This window comes from Macrosteles quadrilineatus, unplaced genomic scaffold (genome assembly GCF_028750875.1).
Source record: "Macrosteles quadrilineatus isolate MER2022 unplaced genomic scaffold, UCM_ALF_1.0 Scaffold_5__1_contigs__length_97177068, whole genome shotgun sequence".
NCBI classification, from domain to species: Eukaryota; Metazoa; Arthropoda; class Insecta; order Hemiptera; family Cicadellidae; genus Macrosteles; species Macrosteles quadrilineatus.
In genome coordinates this window covers 91,402,285-91,423,251 of record NW_026542598.1, presented here as the reverse complement: position 1 = coordinate 91,423,251, position 20,967 = coordinate 91,402,285, and the positions used below count along the sequence as shown (strand labels likewise).

At 35.0% G+C, this 20,967-nt stretch overlaps 2 protein-coding genes across 2 annotated transcripts in view; one reads left to right on the top strand and one right to left on the bottom strand.

Moving 5' to 3' along the window:
• Positions 1-13,987, bottom strand: part of LOC128994157 (E3 ubiquitin-protein ligase TRIM23-like) — a 33,108-nt gene extending 19,121 nt beyond the window's left edge. Inside the window, exons 1-6 of the mRNA XM_054418481.1 lie at positions 13,738-13,987; positions 10,479-10,641; positions 5,567-5,697; positions 3,053-3,130; positions 1,865-2,080; positions 158-266 (exon numbers count right to left, since the gene is read on the bottom strand). Coding sequence (XP_054274456.1) covers positions 158-266; positions 1,865-2,080; positions 3,053-3,130; positions 5,567-5,697; positions 10,479-10,641; positions 13,738-13,827 — 787 coding nt within the window. The 5' untranslated portion in view covers positions 13,828-13,987. The remainder of the gene's footprint in view (positions 1-157; positions 267-1,864; positions 2,081-3,052; positions 3,131-5,566; positions 5,698-10,478; positions 10,642-13,737) is intronic.
• Positions 1-14,915, top strand: part of LOC128994154 (uncharacterized) — a 230,738-nt gene extending 215,823 nt beyond the window's left edge. The window contains exon 2 of the mRNA XM_054418477.1: positions 14,905-14,915. The gene's annotated coding sequence lies outside the window, so the exon portion shown is untranslated. The remainder of the gene's footprint in view (positions 1-14,904) is intronic.
• Positions 14,916-20,967: the final 6,052 nt, after the last annotated feature.

The window sequence follows — 20,967 nt, the reverse complement described above, 5'->3', positions numbered from 1 at the left end:
CTAGGAGTAAGTCAACCCGGTTCTAGTAAGAAATTTGACCCATAAATTTAATCTGTAATCGAAAAGGTGCTTCAAAATGTACATTTATCAGTAAGTAATTTAGGTAATGCCTACTGAGAGGTTTTGGGACATCTGCTAATGTAGTCAAAAAACATACCTAGCCGATGAACAGTCTCTCTCATATCTTCCATCAATGTTCGCATGTGTTGAGAAGCGTTGATTACAGACGATCGGATATTTTCAGCCTCCACCTCTACCAGAGCGTGCTGTAACGTATGTAACAATAATGATTAATGAACACAACCTATTGTAGTGTATTAAGTAGGTGTTATTAAGTAGGTGTATGGTACGAGCATGATAGTTACAATACGGTGAGTCGGTGGCTCAGTTGGTAGCGTCACTGACTTTGGGCCCAAGGCAGAAGTGTCGTGGGTTCGGATCCTGGTCACTGCCACAAACTTTTATCAGTACAGTTCACCTTTGTACTGTACCGGCTCACCCCTTGCTTTGCTGGATACGTTCCACGCACAGATCTGTAGTCTATGTGGACGGGCAAATGCAAGGTTAAAAGAGGCCGCCAACCTCTTAAAAAAAAGTTTCCATGCCAGGCTTGCCAAGCGTGGAATTTCATGTGAGTACCTTAAACACCTTCCCGGTTAAGTCGTATACGATAATTTTTTCTATTCCACCAGCAACAAGATTAAACAATAAGTCTTTTGCTAATTTTCATGTAGACTAACATAACTTCCAAATATTTGTATTATTTTGCTACTTTAAAACGTGAAATACACAAGAAATTAAATAGCCTACTCTCTGCTCTGTTGTTTCTTTAATTTTTAATCAAATTGAAGTGATTCAAAGTAACAAAATGTTTTTATTGTTGTGGTGGGCGAGTCTATTAGTTGTTGGGGAGGTACTGTAGCTTACTTTAAAAAAGCCTATTCTACTAGACTAGTAAAATTGTTGTAACCTAGAAGAAATCTATATAAATAAAATTAGAGTTTTGTCAGTACATTGCTCAAAATTATAACTTTTTAGTTTTAGGTTATTTTTACGTTTTATACATTAAAGAAGCCGAAACAAGTCTCATCTCTATTTCTGTCTGTCTGTCTTAATTTCAGTCAATAGAGTCTTATGTAAAAATGCCTGAAAAAAACAACTGAAAAGTCCACCACTCTCCGGAGGAGCGTAAGCCTCATATGACTGAGCTTTCAAAATGGCTACAGTAACTATTTATGTTTATAGCCAATAAGTCCTAAATTATTACAAGTAGCTTAAATAAGTAAATTTTAAAGAATTAAATTGTGCAAATTCTTGTATATAGGCAACTAGAAATTTTTTTGACATTTTTAAATGAATGTTCTTAAACAATGTTTATAACTCATTGTAATTCGGAGGAATTTAGAGTTATGGATTTTATGTTGGCAACAATGATTGTTTTGTACCAACTGAGAGTTCTAAGAGATGTCAATTGTTGTTGTTAATATTTAAACTTGTTTAGGTTAAGTAGCGATGTTTCTAATTCAATTTAAGAGGGTTCTACCCGGTTAATTCAAGATGGCGGCTAAACATGCCTCTACGGCACAAGTTCTCAACACTCTAAACTAATTTGTTTCCAATGATTCTGTGCTTTTTTTGCTCTTAACATACCTGAGCTTGCAACGTATGGGGATAAATTAATGTTTAACTATTATTTAGAAGCTTCAATGAAACAGGACATGACTTTATCTTGTATTAATTCAATGTAGGCTCAATATGAAAAATAATTTACATAGACTCATATTGAATACTAGAGGAATATAGACTAGAAGTCGTAAAACTAAGTACTAAGTGACGGTTTTGTACTTATCACTCACTATCCTACCTTGTGGTTCTTGTGTCGTCCGTAGTCCTTGCATATGAAGCACATGACGGTGTTCTGAGATGCGGCCGACGCTTGACACTCATCCTGAAGACACACAAACTCCGCTGGGTGTGCTGGATGGGCGGGACATCGTGGTCGCTCACGCGGCTTCTCTGACAACGGCACTCGGCGATGCTTGCCCAGCGTCCGAGTGGCGTGAGAACTCTCGCTGCATACCTGTCGAGGAAATAACTTGTAAATTCTATCATGTTTGACAAAATAAAATGTTTCATTATTATTATTATGTATGAAGATGGAGTAGCAACTGGGATTATTTTGACCCAATGCTTTTATCTTCATTAGGCCTATGCATTTTCTTTTGTTGGGCCTTATATCATTTTTAAAATTAAGTAGCTATAAACAAATTATTTCAACAAAAGTAGCAAATCAGCCATTGGCAACCTGCATGTTTTTAGGATACACTAACAACCACTTGGCTAAAAGATTCGCCCAATCCGATGATTCGAGGTGTACGTCTTAACCAAGGAGTGAGCATCTCACTATGCCCCAGTGGTCGTAGTATATCGCTACAAGCACACAGGATGGGACTCAAACCCGAGAAGACGAATGCCACTGGCCAAGTGACACTCGCCCTAGCCACCTTGGCTATCTGTTCTTCCGGAGATTACAGAGAAAAACCGGTATTGCTGACGACAACAAATGTTAACAGATGGTGCAACAACCATGTTGTTCATTGCGTTACTAGTTGGCAACACTATTTATGATATTTTTCAGTTGAACCACAACAGAGATCATAAAGTGAGGCGTTACAGAGGTTTCACTGACAAAATAATTTTCTTCCTCCTAAAAATGCTATATTATGATAATCTTATCCAACAACCTCAAGGTTTAGTTCGATATTATGTGTAAACAAGATGTCTTTCAATTTTACGAGACTTTGGTTTCAAATAATTCTATTAGAACATTACAATTTACTGCAAATACAAAACTTTTCTTTGTTATATATTTTTTTTAATTGACTTATTATTCCAAATTAGCCTGATTAATACAATAGACCTAGTGAGAATAAAACAGTTAAAATTCAACAACATGTAATAGAATTGAAATGTAAACCAAAAAAGTCTTACAAAATAAAAATTATTGGCCTAGAACTCAAAGGGTTAACACATCTAGTATCAAACACTTTACCTCACACAAGTGAGTCGCACACACGATGCAGTACAGAACAGCTGTGTGAGCATCATTCTCATCACATCGGATACCCAACTGAAACATTGGGACGAATATTGAACTTCAGCACATAGAGCAAGGTGCAGTTGGAAAGAATATAGCACACAAGTTGACCAACAGAACTGACCAAGACTTGGTTGAAACCTTCTTGTCTCCTGTCACCACAGAATGTTGTGGTTGAATTTATTTTAAATTCCTAGACCATTCCTAAAGCCAGTACACCCATTATTAAATTCAGTAAACTAAATACTCGAGCAAATTATATCAAATTTTAGCTAGTAGGTAGCAGCAAAAGCCAGACACAGTTTTTAGGTATTTTCTTTCACTTATACTAGGGGTGGACGAGATTGGATTTTTAGTTCAAGACGAGACGGGATTTCCCTTCTCATACATAACATGGTGATATCAGTTAGGATATAGTTCAACTTTGTTAAATATAAAATTTATCAGTCTGAAACATCAGTTTTACTAGTTAAATGTGAAGTACGGTAACAATTTTTCAGTCTTTTGATATTTTTGTAATGGTTTTGGAGTGACTTTTTTTTGGCTATGTTAAAACATGTCTCACACTATTTACACTTAACAAAACTTCTCATCATTTGTGATCTTGTCTCATAGAACGAGATTTAAAATTTCTAAAAATGTTGAGACCTAAATTATACCCTTGATTATTGGATACTGAGGTAGATATCTCTTCCATATAAAGCAGCTGTTACCAATTTGTTATAAAAAAAAGAACATAGTTATGTGAGCTAATCACAGAATGCGCTAGAGTGTGCTAGGAAAAACTTAAACATCGGGATCTAATGTTTATTTGTATCAATAGTCACAGGTTATTGCACATAGGTTGTTGAAAGCAGAGAGAGTTCAGAATATCCTAACACTAGTTTTTAGCTTGGATTATCGTTTCTCTTCGATTCACCCTCTGAAGACCTTTGATATGGAATAAAATATTAGTACTGTGTATCGATTAGCCTCTAGACCCTAACTTTCTCAGGTAGCCCAATCTGGCTGAAATCTTTGTTTACTTTTAAAATAGTCTCTATTATTTTACCAAAGGGGCCCCAAGCAGTATGTAGTTATGAGGATTTGCCAAACTGGTCGAATCAGGCTACCAAATAATCTTCCGAGTACAGACCCAGCAAAAGGGTATTACCGTACCCGCTACATTGTACTTTGATACTACACAGAATTAACTTGCGATTTCATGGTCTAGGCCTGCTTGAAACAAAGTGGATAGAATTTAAATCCATGTGTGTAGCCCCTGAGCTGTTGGACATAATGTAAGACTAAATTACTTACGTAATTTCCGTCACAGCTCAATAACATATGTCTATTCAGGACATGTTTCGGTGTTAAAACACCATCGTCCTGTTTGGCCAACATACATACTAGGACATTCAGCGCATTTTAGTTTATAATTGCCAGTTTTACATTGGGAAAAGAATTCAAGAAAAATAACATAAAGTTGACCTTCAACACTAGCAACAGAGTAAATATTAGCCTCAAAAACTACCGCAAAGGACATACAATGTAAAACTGGCATTTATAAACTAAAATGCGCTGATGTCCTAGTATGTATGTTGGCCAAACAGGACGAAGTTTCAAAACAAGGTTTAAAAAGCACAGACCAGTTTCCAGCGTAACCAAACCAAAATCCACCTTCGCACAACATTTAATTGACTTCAATCATAGCCTACAATGGGAAATATTGACGACAGCTTGGAAATTCTACACACTTGCAGAAAAGGGAAAAAGATGGACACTCTAGAGGAGTATGAAATATACAAAAGTTTTAACAACGTTAACACCCGTGAGACTATATTAAATGAAAAACTGCAGTTCAGTTCCCACACCATTTTTAATTCACTCATCAATAACTCCGTCCATCCTACAACAGCTGATCCTTGCCCAATATCTCTTTCTCTCTCACACAACTGATAAGCATAAGCTGGTCTAGTCTGTCCCTTGCTACCTGTGCGGTCGGTCATTTTTGTTAGAACAGGCCTGTTTTTAAAATGTTTCATTGTTTTATGTATTTATTCGTGTCCGTACTGTGTTTATCTCCTGACGATGTTAACAACTGATCAACTCTACACTATGTACCTGAAGCTGACGATGGTGTTTTAACACCGAAACATGTCCTGAATAGACATATGTTATTGAGCTGTGACGGGAATTACGTAAGTAATTTAGTCTTACATCATAAAGTGGATAGCACTAAAGGTCGTGTAGTCAAAACTGTACAGTATAAGCCTATAATGTGTTGAAAAAAATGTCATAAACTTTTTTCCTATAGGTAACTGTTTGTGGTGACAAATTTCGGGTTAGATGACATTATTTTATGTCAAACCTTAGCGTCAAACCTTTTATGTCAAACGTAAATTAGGTTATTTTAAAAAACAATCATAAGCTCAGTACGGTATGTATGGAACCTACTCTAATAAATCACGTCATATCTATGGAGCCTACCATTCTCTCCTTGTGCAAGACGTCTGTAGACAGTAGGACAGCAACAGCATCTCTCTCCTGAGAGTCCTGCAGCCTCTCTAGGAGCTCTAAGAGGGCAAAGTTCTTCTTCAAACCCCACACACCGGAGTTCCCTGTCAAACACAACTGTGTAATACTTCAATGTTTCAAATAGCCACATTGAAAACAAAGTGTAATTTATTTGGCAAGTAATTTGTTAGGGTTATTTTAAGGTGTATTTTGTGTGTGCAGTGGAAATCTATCAGGCGTGGACCCATAATGTGGTTAGAACAATTGGTCAAATAACCAGAGCAGCAAGGATAAGACACGCGGAATTTGTTATCCACAGATTAAATACGACGGTACGGGTAGGCCTACAATAGCCTAAGCTATCAATAATAATTTTAAAATACAGTAGACCCACTCTTAACCGACCCTAATGGGACCGGACCTGGGTCGGATTACTCAAAATGTCATTTAATACAGTCAATTCCCAAACACATTACCGGTACATAAGAAGTGATATTCATTTGGAATTACCATAAACATTATTTTGAAGTTTTACTTGCAATTTGCAATATTTATAAAATAAACTACACTTATCTCCTTTTTTTCTTATTGATAGAAAAGACACAAATTAAACACAAAACACGGTTAAGTCAAATACTTTCAGTTGAATAAATTATAGTTGTGTACAAGAGTCAATAAAAATTCTTATTTTATTAACTTTAGTACACCTACTGAAATATTAATTATTATTAACACAGTAGGTACTGAACTTTTTGTCTAAATTAAAGATACAAGCAACCATTTTGTAACGAGACTGGAAGTTTATTTATTAACTAGCAACAGTGCCCGTTGTGGTTAAATACAACGGTCTCTAGTAAAATAATGATTATGAAATCCATACACCACTTTACTTACTTTTATTAAAGGTACAGTTTAAGCACATAACATTAGAATCACACACTTAACATAATGAACACACTTTAAATACAAATGCAAATTGAACAACATTTAATCAAAGAACAATTAATTAGATAAAATTAGAACAATAAGCTGTTGAATTAATAACACATGTTTTGTATGATTAGATTACCTATGCATACTGGTAAACCAATTATTACCATCTATAAAAATAATTGGTTTTTCTTTTCCGAGTCGGGTTTGCTTTTCTACCCGTCCGATTTTTATAATTTTGGCCTTAAACTAAAGGTATGGACGTACCGAAGATTTGCCATCAAGCATTGGCATTAATTTTTACGTATATTTCAAGTTATGCACAAACTGCCTCACTTTACATTTCTTATGGAAGTTAATTTGGTTTTTTTCGAGTTCAATGTTTCGCAGGCGGGCGATGGTTTACAGGAGGGCTCTTCTACCACAGAAAACATATTACTATAACCCAGAATGCCAACCTCAAGGTAAAAAGCATTAAGTGTTTTGAAAGAGCTTTGCCTGTCAATCGTAGGCAGCGCCACCAGCGTTGCCATGCACTCAGCATAGCAACGCTGGTGGCGCTGCCTACGATTGACAGGCAAAGCACACAGCTCAATCACGACCAACACAAACTGTTCAAAAATGGAGTTATTTATCATCGATTTATAGCCAAACGATCGTACTTGCAACCTCAACAGTACTTTCATAATTATTTGCAAATCTTCACAAATTAGGCTATCCAATGACCTATTAATTTAAAAAATCGGTTCAGTAGAACTGTAGATTTAATTGTACAAAGCTTAACAACAACATCTTTGATTCAGTATTTTCTCACTACTATAAATTTGGAGGTTGCTTAACTTTTCGCAAATAACTTTGAAATGGCGAGGAAATCGACCAAAGTGGAAGGTGACATTCTAAAAGAGAATAAAATTTCCTACAAATTACTATTGTGCATTTCTTGAAAATACTCGATAAAGGCAGCCTAAAGTTGGCTACAAATATAAAATTGGAAATATGAACTTGGAAAAAAAGGAGTTTTAAATGTATTATTTTTTATTTTTATTATTTCACCTCAAATATCTAATAAAATCAAACTTTCATAATTATTTGCAAATATACACAAATTATGCTTTCTAACGACCCATTAAGTAACAAAATCGGTCCGGTAGAAGTCTAGATTTAGTTGTACAAAGTTTAATAATATCTAATTCAGTATTTTCTCACCACTATAAATTTGGAGATCACTTAGATTATTGCCAATATCTTTTAAATGGAGGGGAAATCGACTAAAGTGAATGTGATATTCTGAAAGAGAATAACATTTACTACAAATAACTACTATGCATTTCTTGAAAATACTTAATAAAGGCAGCCAAAAGCTGGCTACAAATAGAATCTTGAAAACAGAAACTTCAAAAAAGCAGTTTTTAATGTATTTTTGTCGTTTTTACTTATTCACCACAAATATTTAATGAAATCACAATTTTATAATTATTTGCAAATCTACATGAGTTAGGCTTTCTAATGACTCATTAATTAACAAAATCGGTCCAGTAGAAGTCTAGATTTAGTTGTACAAAGTTTAACAAAAATATCCCAAACTCAATATTTTCTCATTACTATAAATTCGGAGGTTGCTTAGCTTTTTTGCAAATAACTTTTAAATGGTGAGGAAATCGACCAAAATGGAAGGTGATATTCTGAAAGAGAATAAAATTTCCAACAAATTGATACCATGCACTTCTTGTAAATATTAAAAAATGGCAGCTAAAAGTCGCACCCAAATAAAAAGTGTGAAAAACGTCTTTTTTAATGTATTTCTTATGGAAAGCATGTTTTTTTTTTTAAACTTTTCACCATAAATCATAACAAAAACAAACTTTCATAATTATTTGCAAATCTACACGACCTAAGCTTTCCAACGACCCATCAATTAATAAAATCGGTCCAGTAGAACTCTAGATTTAGTTGTACAAAGATTTTAAAAACTGAATTATATATAGAATAGATATTTCTTTAGTTTATTTATAGTTTCTAGTTTCTTTCTATATTTAGTTTATTTCTTTCTTTATTTCTCTTCAATTATAATTAAAAATCATGAGACTCGCTTGGAACCACATTTTTAAACAAATTAATGTTGCTTTTATTTTATGTTTTTTACGAGCTGTATTACATAAATTTGTACAAGATGTAAGTTGTGAAGAATAAAGCACTTTTTTCTTTCTTTCTTTTTCAATAGAAACCTCCTCAATTTCATTTCTCACTCATGACTCTTCACTATACTGTTTGCATGTGCAACTCGTTCATTGCCTTTAATAGCCAATGTTAGCTGCAATTGTAAGAAACATTTGATCAGTATGGCTAGTATAATAGGGCCTACAGTGATGTAATTGTCGTGTTTTTGCCAATGATTGTATTTACGTCTTTCAGGATCCTTTATTTTACACTGTAAAATTCACATAATGTTTTTGTGAATAATGAGAAAAAAACAAAGAGACAGTGAATTTAGAAAGAGTACGGCCTACGCAAAAAACCACGGTGAAAAAGAGTTAGACTGTAAGTAAAAGGTACAAAAAATAAGTAGACTAGTATTTTTAATGAAAACAAATTTTGAATGATCTGTTTACTAAAAGTGATGTTACAACCTAATGCTAAAAATTAACTAGTTTTTTATGGTCATAAACGAGTTTAACAAAAATAATGAAGGTGACCCAATACTAAAAGTGTTAGTAAACTTATTGACAGTTGTAAATGCCTGCATTTCAATGAATAGCCCTACCTATGCTACAGTAAGTTACTTAGGTTTGTAGTATCCTATTTAAGTAATGTGAATTTAATAGGTACATCTCAAATTAAACAAAATTTGTTTGAATTTACAACTTATGTTTTTCCTAAATCCAGTTTTCAAAAATGTGTTCTTTCAAGTAAAAATTGTATGTCGGTAAAAGTTTAACTTATTTTAAGTTATTTAAATGACAGTTTTTGTTTTTACCCTACCTACTATATTGTGGGTATTCTTGTTAACGATCAAAAGGTGTTAACTTATGTTGTGGATGCACGTGTCAAATCCTAAAATGCCTAGGCTGTTTTCATTACTTAGGCCTACTTACCTGCTTACTTGGTTTCTTCATCTTTGACCTTAGTTCCTTCTTTTATATATTTAAAATATTAAAAACACTATACATATATACACAACTAAGCAACAATGGCGGGTGTGGCGGTATTATTTACAAATACTAAGTTATAGGTTCGTCAAACATTTCTTACCAGAAGTATAACCGTCGATCGAGCACAATATGGCATAGCGTTGACTTAAATCGCTTTTTGTCAAGAGCACGAACTCCTATCTATCTATATATTAATAGGCAAGCATGTTTCTTTAAAACCTTTTTTCTCAGCTCGTGTGCTTCGCAGGGAAAATCTACGCATACTGTTGGAAAGACATTTTCCTGTAGATGTGCAGAATGCTTTTAAAAATTAGAATAGGCTAACAAATAAGAACAAAAAATTAATTTGAAAACTTCAAAAAATTAACATGGACCATATGGGTTGCCATGATGGTGACGAAATAACAACAAAATGTAAACAGAAAATCAAAACAAATGGAAGAAATTCCAATCACATGTTTTATTTACAGTGTGGGGAGAAAATAGAGAAGTCTGTACATTAATTATTTTTGGTCGAGTTTCGACCACAGGACGACCACTAGTTTTTTTAAAAAGACGAATAACAAGCGATGGGTAGGAGTTCAGAGTGTGACTGGGTCGGCAGTGGGACAGGTCAAGATCACAAGCTCTGCGCGATGTGAACTTGCATAGACATTTGATGATTCATATGAGTGGGTAAGGAGGGGGACTTGTTTACCTTCCAGGCCCATAGTGTGTCACATGCTAACCACGGGCTCTAGCTTGAACCTTCATTAAGGCCTAAAATGTTTTATGTAATTGGCTGAAACATGTCAAGTTTCACTTACCGACTGGAGTAGGCTGACGATCAAATGGACATAGTATGGTGTTTTCCGTCAAAGGCAGACGTAGCAGACAGGTATGACAGACAGTGTGGCCACAATACAACAAACGAGGTACCTTGTCTCCTACCAGTCCAAACACGTCTTGACACACCCGACACTCAAGTACCTGTAAATACAGTTGGTTATCAGGTGACTTTAAAAATTTCTTTAAATCTTTAAATAGGCCCTACATATACATCAGAAGTTATAATTTAAATTAGACAATTAAGTAACAGGATGGAACAGTGAATAAGTTAAGTGTTAGGCCTACCTAAGATAAGAGGATTAAAGAGCCTTCAATCAAACTTTTTAATTTAAACTTTAAAAGTGTATGCTCAAAGCGTAATTTAATGTTCGGCCCATTAAAAAGGACTAGGGGTCGTTCAGTGGTCTAAAACTCGAACAAAAATATTATGTACCTACCTAACGTGCAGACTTCTAAAACATGGGATGATTGGAATTCCTTCCATTTGTTTTGATTTTCTGTTTATGCCTATATTTCGTCACCAGCATGGCAACCCATAAGCTAAGGCCTAAGATGTTAATTTTTACCTATTTAAATTTTTAACCCTATCAGTGGCCAATGTTAGAAGTGTGGAATGGCCAGCCCATTTTGGCAATTTTGCAGACCTTTTTTTGAAAAATCGTAAAAATTCAACCGTAGAAGTAAACTTAGCTAAACTCTAATTCCTTTTGTTTAGAAAGAAAAAAAAATTCAAAAATTCATTTGATTTCCAATCGTCGTGACATTGTTATATACCTGCTACAGGGTTTGTTTATATAATAAAATAAAGGTTCAGAACGTTATCTTTTGAATGGAACCTATATATATTGTTCACATCTGAGTTGATTATACCGTTAAAAAATTTTGGCCCATACTATCGTATTACGCCTGTGGCCATTCTAGGCGTCACGGCGAACGAGCGTATTACGATCGTTGGCCACTGCTTGGCTGACTGCTGCTGGTTGGTTGATTGTGCTTATTTTTTAGCCTATTTTAATTAAAAAAAGTATTCTGCACATCTACAGGCAAATATATTTCGAACAGTAAGTTAAGTGCAGATTTTACTTGCGATGCACACAAGCCAGGGCATAAAATAACATGTTAACTGGGCGACAGAATTGTCGCCCAGTGCTGAGATTTTGTCGCCCAGTGACTTTGGGTGGAGCCGGCATATTTTTTGGAATGATTCACATTTTAAATGTATCAGAATTTAAAAAATAACATTGTGTAAATATTTTAGAGTGATGAGCTATGATTATGGCCCAGGAGGTTGTGAAGGGAGCCTTGGCCTGAACGTTCTAGAATTTGTATTTCTTGTAATAATTCAAATTTTAAATTTGTCAGAATTTAAAAAATAACATTATGTATTTTAGAGTATTGAGTTATGATTTTGGCCCAGGAGGTTGTGAAGAGAGCCTTGGCCTGTTACAACGTTCTAGAATTTGTAGGTAATTAAGTGAGATTATATGGACTTACAAGCAAATATAATCGAAAACTCATTAAAAGATACGTAGAAATGTGTGATTTTCCCTTTCATTTATGCAAAAATTTCCGGGGGGGGGAACTTTAGCCCCCAGACCCCCCAGTAAATCTGGCGCCACTGTCGTACAGTGAAAATCCCTTAAAATATGCTCTGACACAAGCTAAGAAAAAAGGGGTTGTACGGTATTTTAGTTTATGTCCTACATTTAAATTTACCTACTATTATACATTACGCAGAGGATACACGTCGTCGTCCGGCAGTTACTGTCATAACCATAATGAAAAAATCGAATGAAGATTAAATTATGTTCATAAATAAAATTACAGTTGTCAAAAATTCTAAACAAAAGATGTCCAGTTAAGAAGAAATGGCATTCAAAGCAAAATCTTTGACAAAAAGTTAAAGTAAGGGCCTACCGATGGGATTCGAACCAGGGGCCTCTTGCATATCAGCCGAGCACTCTATCCACTGCACCACGAACACCGATGGCTGTACATTGTATCGTTGTGTTAATGGCATTCACTGCCGGACGTCTAATCCATGTCCGGTTACCAGACGTGTATCCTCTGTGTACCGTATTTACATTAATCTACCAGCTGATTGTAAAATGAAACTGTTCTAAACTAAACCTAACCTTAACCAAACTGCAGTAGGCCTATGGGAGTAAATGTAGGACGAAAACTAAAGTGCAGCCAATAAAGGTTCTAAAGAAACATGCTTGCCTAAACATTAACCCTTCCCGGGCGGGCGAAATCGTGACATTAATTTTCCTTACTTGTGTTTTGTTATACAAGTAAAGCCTAGGTACATAAAATAAACACAATAGAACACTTCCAATTGTCAAAATAATTTTTACTCGTTTTTAGCTATGTGGATATATCTGCTAGGTGCCGTCCGCGGATGAGTAGAAAAGCAGAGGATGTATCCGCTAACTTACCCGTCTTTGAAGAAATAAGCATGACAACTTAAGGCAACAATAGGCCTATGTAAACAATAAATAAAGAAAACGTAGTGTTGAGCGCAAAACGTCAAGGGAGGTGGGTGGTGAGCGGGAGAAGGGGAGGCGCAGGAGAGAGGGGTGAGTGCAGGAGAGAGCGCAGCCATAGAGAGAGCAGGAAAGTGGCGCCTTCATACCACAAAACATCTGGTTACTGCTCAAAGCAGCTGCCAGTCTGTCTGAAGAGAAGGCAGATCTGCCACCTGTCCTTTATCGCCAAAGACTTAGGCGAATATAACCGTCACCCGTCCTTGAAGGGTTAATACTAGGTAGATATAGGCTGTATTACAATGGTTTGCACTAACTTACACCTACACAGCCTAGGTAGCACTGGAAATTACAAACTTAGGTTTCCACTGTTTCCAGTTTAATGGAATAAGTTTAAGCTAACTTAGGTGGCCATAGACTAGATATACATCTTACCGCCATAGACACGGTTAGGTCAGTTGATATTTTCACCAGTCCCTAAACTATGTACAGTACTAAAACAGCCCTATCTAAAATGTAGCCTACATAACTTAATAGGCCTAATGCAGTTTTTTAAAAATAGGCAAAAGCGGGCTGACCAGGATAAGACTTATAAATTGATTGCTAGCCTAATCGGATTACTTAGCTATAGAAAGGTGTAAGTTTAGCTTTGTTTACCTTAAATAACTAAAATTAACAACAACTCTTAACTTTTAAGGGCAGGCTAATGCAAACACTTGCAGTTATCTGATTTCAGGTGAACTTGACTTACGTTGTTTTTAGAAGAATTCTTCATACCCCTAAGTGCATATGAATGATCAGTATGATCTGACATGGCTTTAGTGCGCAAAGTTAAGGACATAAAATAGATTATTCGTTGGTAAAACTATTTTTAAGTAAGTTAAATAAGTCAATTGCTACTGAAGAAGCATTAACATTAACCGAAGTAGATTAAAATTGCAGAGATATCTACGCCAGTACGCCACCACAAACACAGACACACTCTGACACAGACAGACAATCTAAATAAATAATAAAATAATAATAATAAAATAATAAATAAAATTCTTTTAGTCACTCGACTTCGATCTCAGCACCAGCAGACTGGGATGTGAGGTTTGGGGTGACGGGTCGCGTTCCGGACAGGCTCATGGGATGCATCCGTCGATCCGTGACGTTGTATTGATGGTCCGTAGATCCTTGACGCGCCTTTAACGCACCTTGACGTCCACGGCCATCTTTAACTCCAGGCCGCGGCCTTCGAAGTAGGGGAACTTCGAATGCTAAGGGACTATACAGAGTGTCCCACGTAATGTGTCTCAGATTGATTACGGAAGAACGGCTTAACGTACAAGGATGAAATAAGATTATTTCCCCGTAAGTCAATCCCAAGGAATAACATAAAAATATTTTCAACATTTTTCCGATACAGGGTATGCCGAAAACGGAGGGTCACTAGTTAGAATCTCGGAATTTTCCAATGTAAATATATGTCATGTTATACATGATTTTAAATGTATTAAATAGACAAACATTTTGGCGAAAACATAATGAATTATCTTTTTCCGTTTCAAAATGGCGGCAGTTTATTTGGAAAAGATCGTAGACTCCCTCTTACCCGGACCCTCGGGACCGAGGCCACTACGGATAGCAGTTTTTCCTGTTATGCCGACGTCCCAAAAATCTCATTAAAACGGACCATTTAAATGCATACTCTATAAAGTATTTGAATTAAAATTAGGAGAGCATTGTATTTAGACACGTAATCACTGGTCTCTTTCCTTTCCCAAGAGAACAGTTGTTTCAGTACCACCCACTTCCTGCCGACCTAGTCCAGTTTTAGCGAATTTCCCATATAGGGAATAAGCTATTACCGTAGGTCTCATGGTAAGACCTAGACCCGGGACCGATTTACTTTTTCGTTTTGAGGTCCCCAGAGGCCAAAAACACCATCCGTTCATATTCATATATACAGGGTGTCCCGTAACTCTCTGGACACTTGTATATAGCGTTATTCCTTAGGTCAAGACAAACACATTTCACCATAGGAACATGGGTCTGTGGTGTCTAGTTTACCGACTGTCGGTATTTATGTGTTTTTTACAAAAAACTAATAACTCCTAAACGGTTTGAGATACAGCTTTGATATTTTGCAAAAATGTTAATCTTATTAAGACCTATTATCGTTAGAAATTATACTAAAAAATCATAAACCGTTTCAAAATGGCGGCCATTTAAAATATTTGATGCCAAATTTCACGAAAACCGTTAACTTTACAAAAAAATTGCAAGAGACAAAAAAGTTTGTAAATTTTATGAAGTTTTCAATGATACCTTATTTGTTAAGATTGGATAAATAATAACAGAGAAATGTCTTCTTTTCTGAACGCATGACCACTTTTCTCCATTTAAACAATGCTAAACAACGTAAAAGGAGTATTAGCATTGTTTAAATGGAGAAAAGTGGTCATACATTTAGAAAACAACACGTTTCTCTGTTATTATTTATCCAATCTTAACAAATAAGGTATCATTGAAAACTACATAAAATTTACAAACTTTTTTGTCTCTTGCAATTTTTTTGTTAAGTTAACGGTTTTCGTGAAATTTGGCATCAAATATTTTAAATGGCCGCCATTTTGAAACGGTTAATGATTTTTTAGTATAATTTCTAACGATAATAGGTCTTAATAAGATTAACATTTTTGCAAAATATCAAAGCTGTATCTCAAACCGTTTAGGAGTTATTAGCTTTTTTGTAAAAAACACATAAATACCGACAGTCGGTAAACTAGACACCACAGACCCATGTTCCTATGGTGAAATGTGTTTGTCTTGACCTAAGGAATAACGCTATATACAAGTGTCCAGAGAGTTACGGGACACCCTGGATATTTATTTATATTAAGTATGATTGTGGTTAGGGCTACTACTATATAACTAATTGAAAACATTATAAAAACATAAGTACCCTTTTTAAATTCATTTTTAATTAATAAAAGACATGTAAACATGACAATGACCTCAGCGTCGAAACATGTCGTTTATTAATTAAAAATGAATTTAAAAAGGATACTTATGTTTTTATAATGTTTTCAATTAGATATATTTATATATATATATATCTAATATATAAAATTCTCGTGTCACAGTGTTTGTCTGCAAACTCCTCCGGAACGACTTCACCGATCGTTATGAAATTTGGTGTGTAAATTCTATAGGTATGCGAATCGGACGTAAACTATTTCCCGTTTCGAAATTCTTAAAAGGGCTCCGCCCCAGTGGCTCTGGAGTTTCCCATGTTAACCTTATGAGAAATTGAATTAATGAATCTTAACAGCTGTTTCAATTAAACAAGTTGGTTCTGTTCTATGTTCAATAGCATTAAAGTTACAAGGATTACCAACAGGGTGCAGCACTATTATTTCTTTTACATTTATGACAACAGCTAATTTGCAACCAAAAGGTGAGTGAGCGTAGCGAACAAACTTCAACCTGGAGGCGAGTGAGCGTAGCGAACGAGCTAACCTGAAGGCAAGTGAGCGCAGCGAACGAGCTCCAACCCAAAGGCGAGTGAGCGTAGCGAACGAACTTCAACCAGGACGTGATTGAGCGATGCGAACGAGATCATCTTGAAAATTAAACGTAACAGTACTTTCTTTCCATCGGTCTGTCTTAGGGGAAACCTATAACTTAGGCGATACGAAGTTCGCCGGGTCAGCTAGTATATTTATATATGTGTCCGTTAGCGCGATAACTCGAGCAAAATTGATCCGATTTTGATGAAATTTGGTACAAATGTGTAAATCTACATTTATTCGAACGAGTTCGCGAACCAGCGTAGTCGGACCATGGGATCAGGGGTTTATGGGGGGTTTTATGGGGTAAAAAATGGATTTTTCTCATTTTTGACCCTAAAAACATTAAATTTCTAAATTTCTCTCTAGACCATTTTGAAGAGCTTAAAAAAACAAATAATTTAGTATATTGAAGTGTTTTTGAATGTTCATTGACTACGGGAAAAATTAAAAAAATTGTAAATTTAAAATTCCCATGTTATTCTTATGGATAATAAATAAACTGTTCTAGTTTGCTTGTTTATGGATATATTTTAATCAAATTTGGCAATTTGGTTTATTTCATACTAAGCTATCAATATTTCAATTGAAAAAACACACCTCAACATCCTCCCCGTAGCAGCAAACCTAACTACTCACTAAAATTAATGTTATTTAAATACGAAATAAATCTGAAAATTTATAGGGAATATTTTAGTATAAATCAAGCCGGGTAAATGGAAATTCGCTTAGTATGCAGGTTTGCTGCGACGAGGGTATTAAACCGATGTGCTGATAAAGATTATCCGGATAAGGGATGTCACTTCTACCGATGAGTGTGGTCCCGTTAAACCAATGAAATGTTTATTCGTCACATAAGTTTACAAGATTGTGATTTTCACATATAAACATATGACATGTCAATACTACTTTACTATCTAATAATACCTTATGCTAAATTCTTTGTTTTTATCAATCCATAAAACCTAAAGCTAAGTTTTTATAAAATCATCTAGGGAATAAGGACACATGAGAATGAGATAAGATTTTAGTTTTCTTTTAAAGGATGACATATTTTCTTCAGTTTTAATTTGATCTGGGAGGTTATTGTAAATTTTCCTACCCATGTACCATGGCGATCCTTCATACAGAGCTGTTCTATGAACAGGATATTGAAGATCATTCCTGTATCGGGTGTTATATTGATGAGTGTAATTTTTCAACATAAATTCCTTATAATTTCTTTTTACAAAGATGCACAGTTGAAAAATATAAACTGCATAAATTGTCAAGAGTTTCATCTGAATAAAAAGGGGGCGCCAAGAGGAACGTGGTCTGGTATCAGCTAAAATTCTAACGCAATTTTTCGTAAGATAAAAATATTCTTGGTAATGGGGGAGCTGCCCCATGAGATAATACCATAGGAAGACCTAGACATAAAATAAGAATGATACACAGCAAGAGCTGCATGCAAACCCGAAGACTTATAAACCACCCTTAGACCAAACAGTGCTTTTGCTAGAGACAAGCTAATTTGTATTTGATGATCAGACCATTTTAGATTTTCATTTATGTTTACACCCAGGAATTAAGTATTTGTAGAAGATTTTGGAATCGCCTGATTTTAGTTTGATTGTTATCTCACCTGCCTTCAGTTGTGGATTATGGAAATGAAGAAGATGAGTTTTGGAACAGTTTAGATGTAGTCCGTTTTGTGCAAACCAAGTTATCATGGAATCTAAATCTCGGGTTGCAATGTTAGTTGCAGAAAAAATAGAAGGTGCTCTTACTAGCATTGTTGTGTCATCAGCGAATTGAATAATTTTGGAAGAAATTGAAAAAGACAAGTCATTGATGTAGAGGATGAACAGAAGAGGCCCCAATTTAGATCCCTGCGGAACACCGTGGGTTACTGAGCTCCATTCAGAAAAATGTTTCACACCGGATTTATCTTTGATGACAACCTGCTGATATCTGTTAGTGATGTAACTAGAAAACCATGAAAAAGATGATCCAGATATCCCATACAATCTCAATTTCTCCAAGAGAATGTCATGCCTGACACAATCAAAGGCCTTAGACAAATCACAGAAAACACCAAAGGTTCTCTGTGATCCGTCCAAGGCCTCCACTGCCCCAGAAACTAGATCGACTATTGCATCAGACGTGCTTCTCTCCCTCCGAAAACCAAATTGATTCTTGTTGAATAAATTGTTTGATTCAAGAAATGGAACAATTTGTGAAAGAACAACCTCCTCAAATATTTTTGAAAACACAGGTAAGAGAGCCACTGGTCGGTAGTTTGAAATTTCTTCAGAGTCCCCCTTTTTTAATATAGGTAAAATTTGAGCATACTTCAATTTGTCGGGGAAGACTCCTGTCAGCAGTGAAATGTTGATAGAATGAGTGAGTGGTTTTATAATTGAAGAAGCCAATGATTTTATTACATTTGTAGGAATTTCATCCCAGCCAGTTGAACTTTTATTCTTTAATCGATTGATGCAGGAGATAACATCCGATTCAGAGACAGTCTTAAATTCAAATGCATGTGGGACATTTAGAGTTGCCATTTTTGCTTTGGCTATTGAATCTGCCACCGAAACCTGGGACTGAAACTTATTTGCTACACCAATGAAGTGATGGTTCATGCAATCAACTACTTTTATAGGATCGTCAATAACCTCCCCATTAATTTTGATTCCTAGACAAGGTTCTGTTTTACAATTTGTTCCGATTTCTCTCTTTACAATGCTCCATGTTGTTTTACCTACATTATCACTATTCTCTAACAAATTTAAGTTGTACCTCATTTTGGCTGCCCAAATTACTTTCTTAAAAACCTTCTTGTAATTTTTAAAGTATTCTAAGAAAACAGGATTTGTATTATTTCTAGAAATTTTATAAAGCTCCCATTTTCTTTTACTGGATATTTTAATACCTTTTGTTACCCATTGATTATTTCTCCCATTTTTTGACAGAGATTTCTGTTTAATTGGGCAATTATTCAAAAAAGAATCATAGAATATTCCAAAGAAATTATTGAAACTACCATTAGAAGTAAGGTTTGACATGCAATTAGTCCAGTTCTCTTCAATCAGACCGTTTAACATACCAAGAACGTTTTCCTTCTTTATGACCCGCTTCGACAAGTATTTTAGCGAATTTCCCTATAGGGAAGTAGCTATTACCGTAGGTGGCACGGTAAGACCTAGACCCGGGACCGATTTACTTTTTCATTTTGATGTCCCCAGAGGACAAAAACACTATTCGTTCAAATTTTTATATATGTATATATATATTTGTATATATATATATATATATACTTATATATATATATATAGACTTATATATATATACGTCCGTGAACGCGATAACTAGAGTAATTTTTGTCCGATTTTGATGAAATTTGGTTTAAAGGTGTAAAGCGGGATAAACTTGAATGAGTTCGCGAACCAGCACGATCGGACCATGGGAACGGGGCTTTACGGGGGGTTTTATGGGGTAAAAATTGGTTTTTCTCACTTTTGACCCTCAAAACACAAAATTTCCCAATTTCTCTATAGATATTTTTAAAGAGCTTAAAAAAACAAATAATTTAGTATATAAAAGTATTTTTGTTCGAATATTAGTAATGGAGAAAATTAAAAAAATTGTAAATTTAAAATTCTCATGTTATTCTTATGGAGAATATTGTCAAATGTTGTAGTTTGCTTGTTTATGAATATATTTTGATCAAACTTGACAAATTTATTTATTTTGTACTAAGCTATCAATATTTTACTCAAAAACACACTTTATTAGTTTCCTTGTAGCAGCAAACCTAGGTACTCGTTAAACCTAATGTTATTAAAATATATTTAACTGAAAATCAATTCAGACAAATGGAAATTCGCTTAGTCGGCAGGTTTCTGCGGCGGGGGTATTTTACATTGGTTAGGCCTTATTTCATTTCTTTGACAAATTACCTGACATAAGTGGTCAGATATCCCAAAGTCCACTACTTCACAAACCTTATCAATACTATTTACATTTGAAATTACATTATCAATACAAGTGGCTGTAGTTGGTGTTATTCGAGTATACTCCTGGATCATGGCATTGTACCCAAAAGACTGAAACAAAGTTTTAAACCTAACACATTTTTCATCATCAATTTGCATGTCTATATTAAAATGTCCGGTTAAAAAGGTGTCCGGATAAGAGGGAGTCTACTGTATGTTTTTAATACTCTGTGTTTCCTATACCAATGCACTTAGCCCTTCTCCGGTTGAATTTTCTTACTCGTTAAGAAATTAGCTTTACTGTGATATGCCACAAGTACCGGTAACGGGTAACGTGTTAAAAAAAATTAAAATTTCCAAAATTCTATTTTTTTAAATTTGTGAATCCCCTTTTTTCAAAATTTTAAAGTAGGTAGTAACACATGCCAAGTGGCACATCATTTT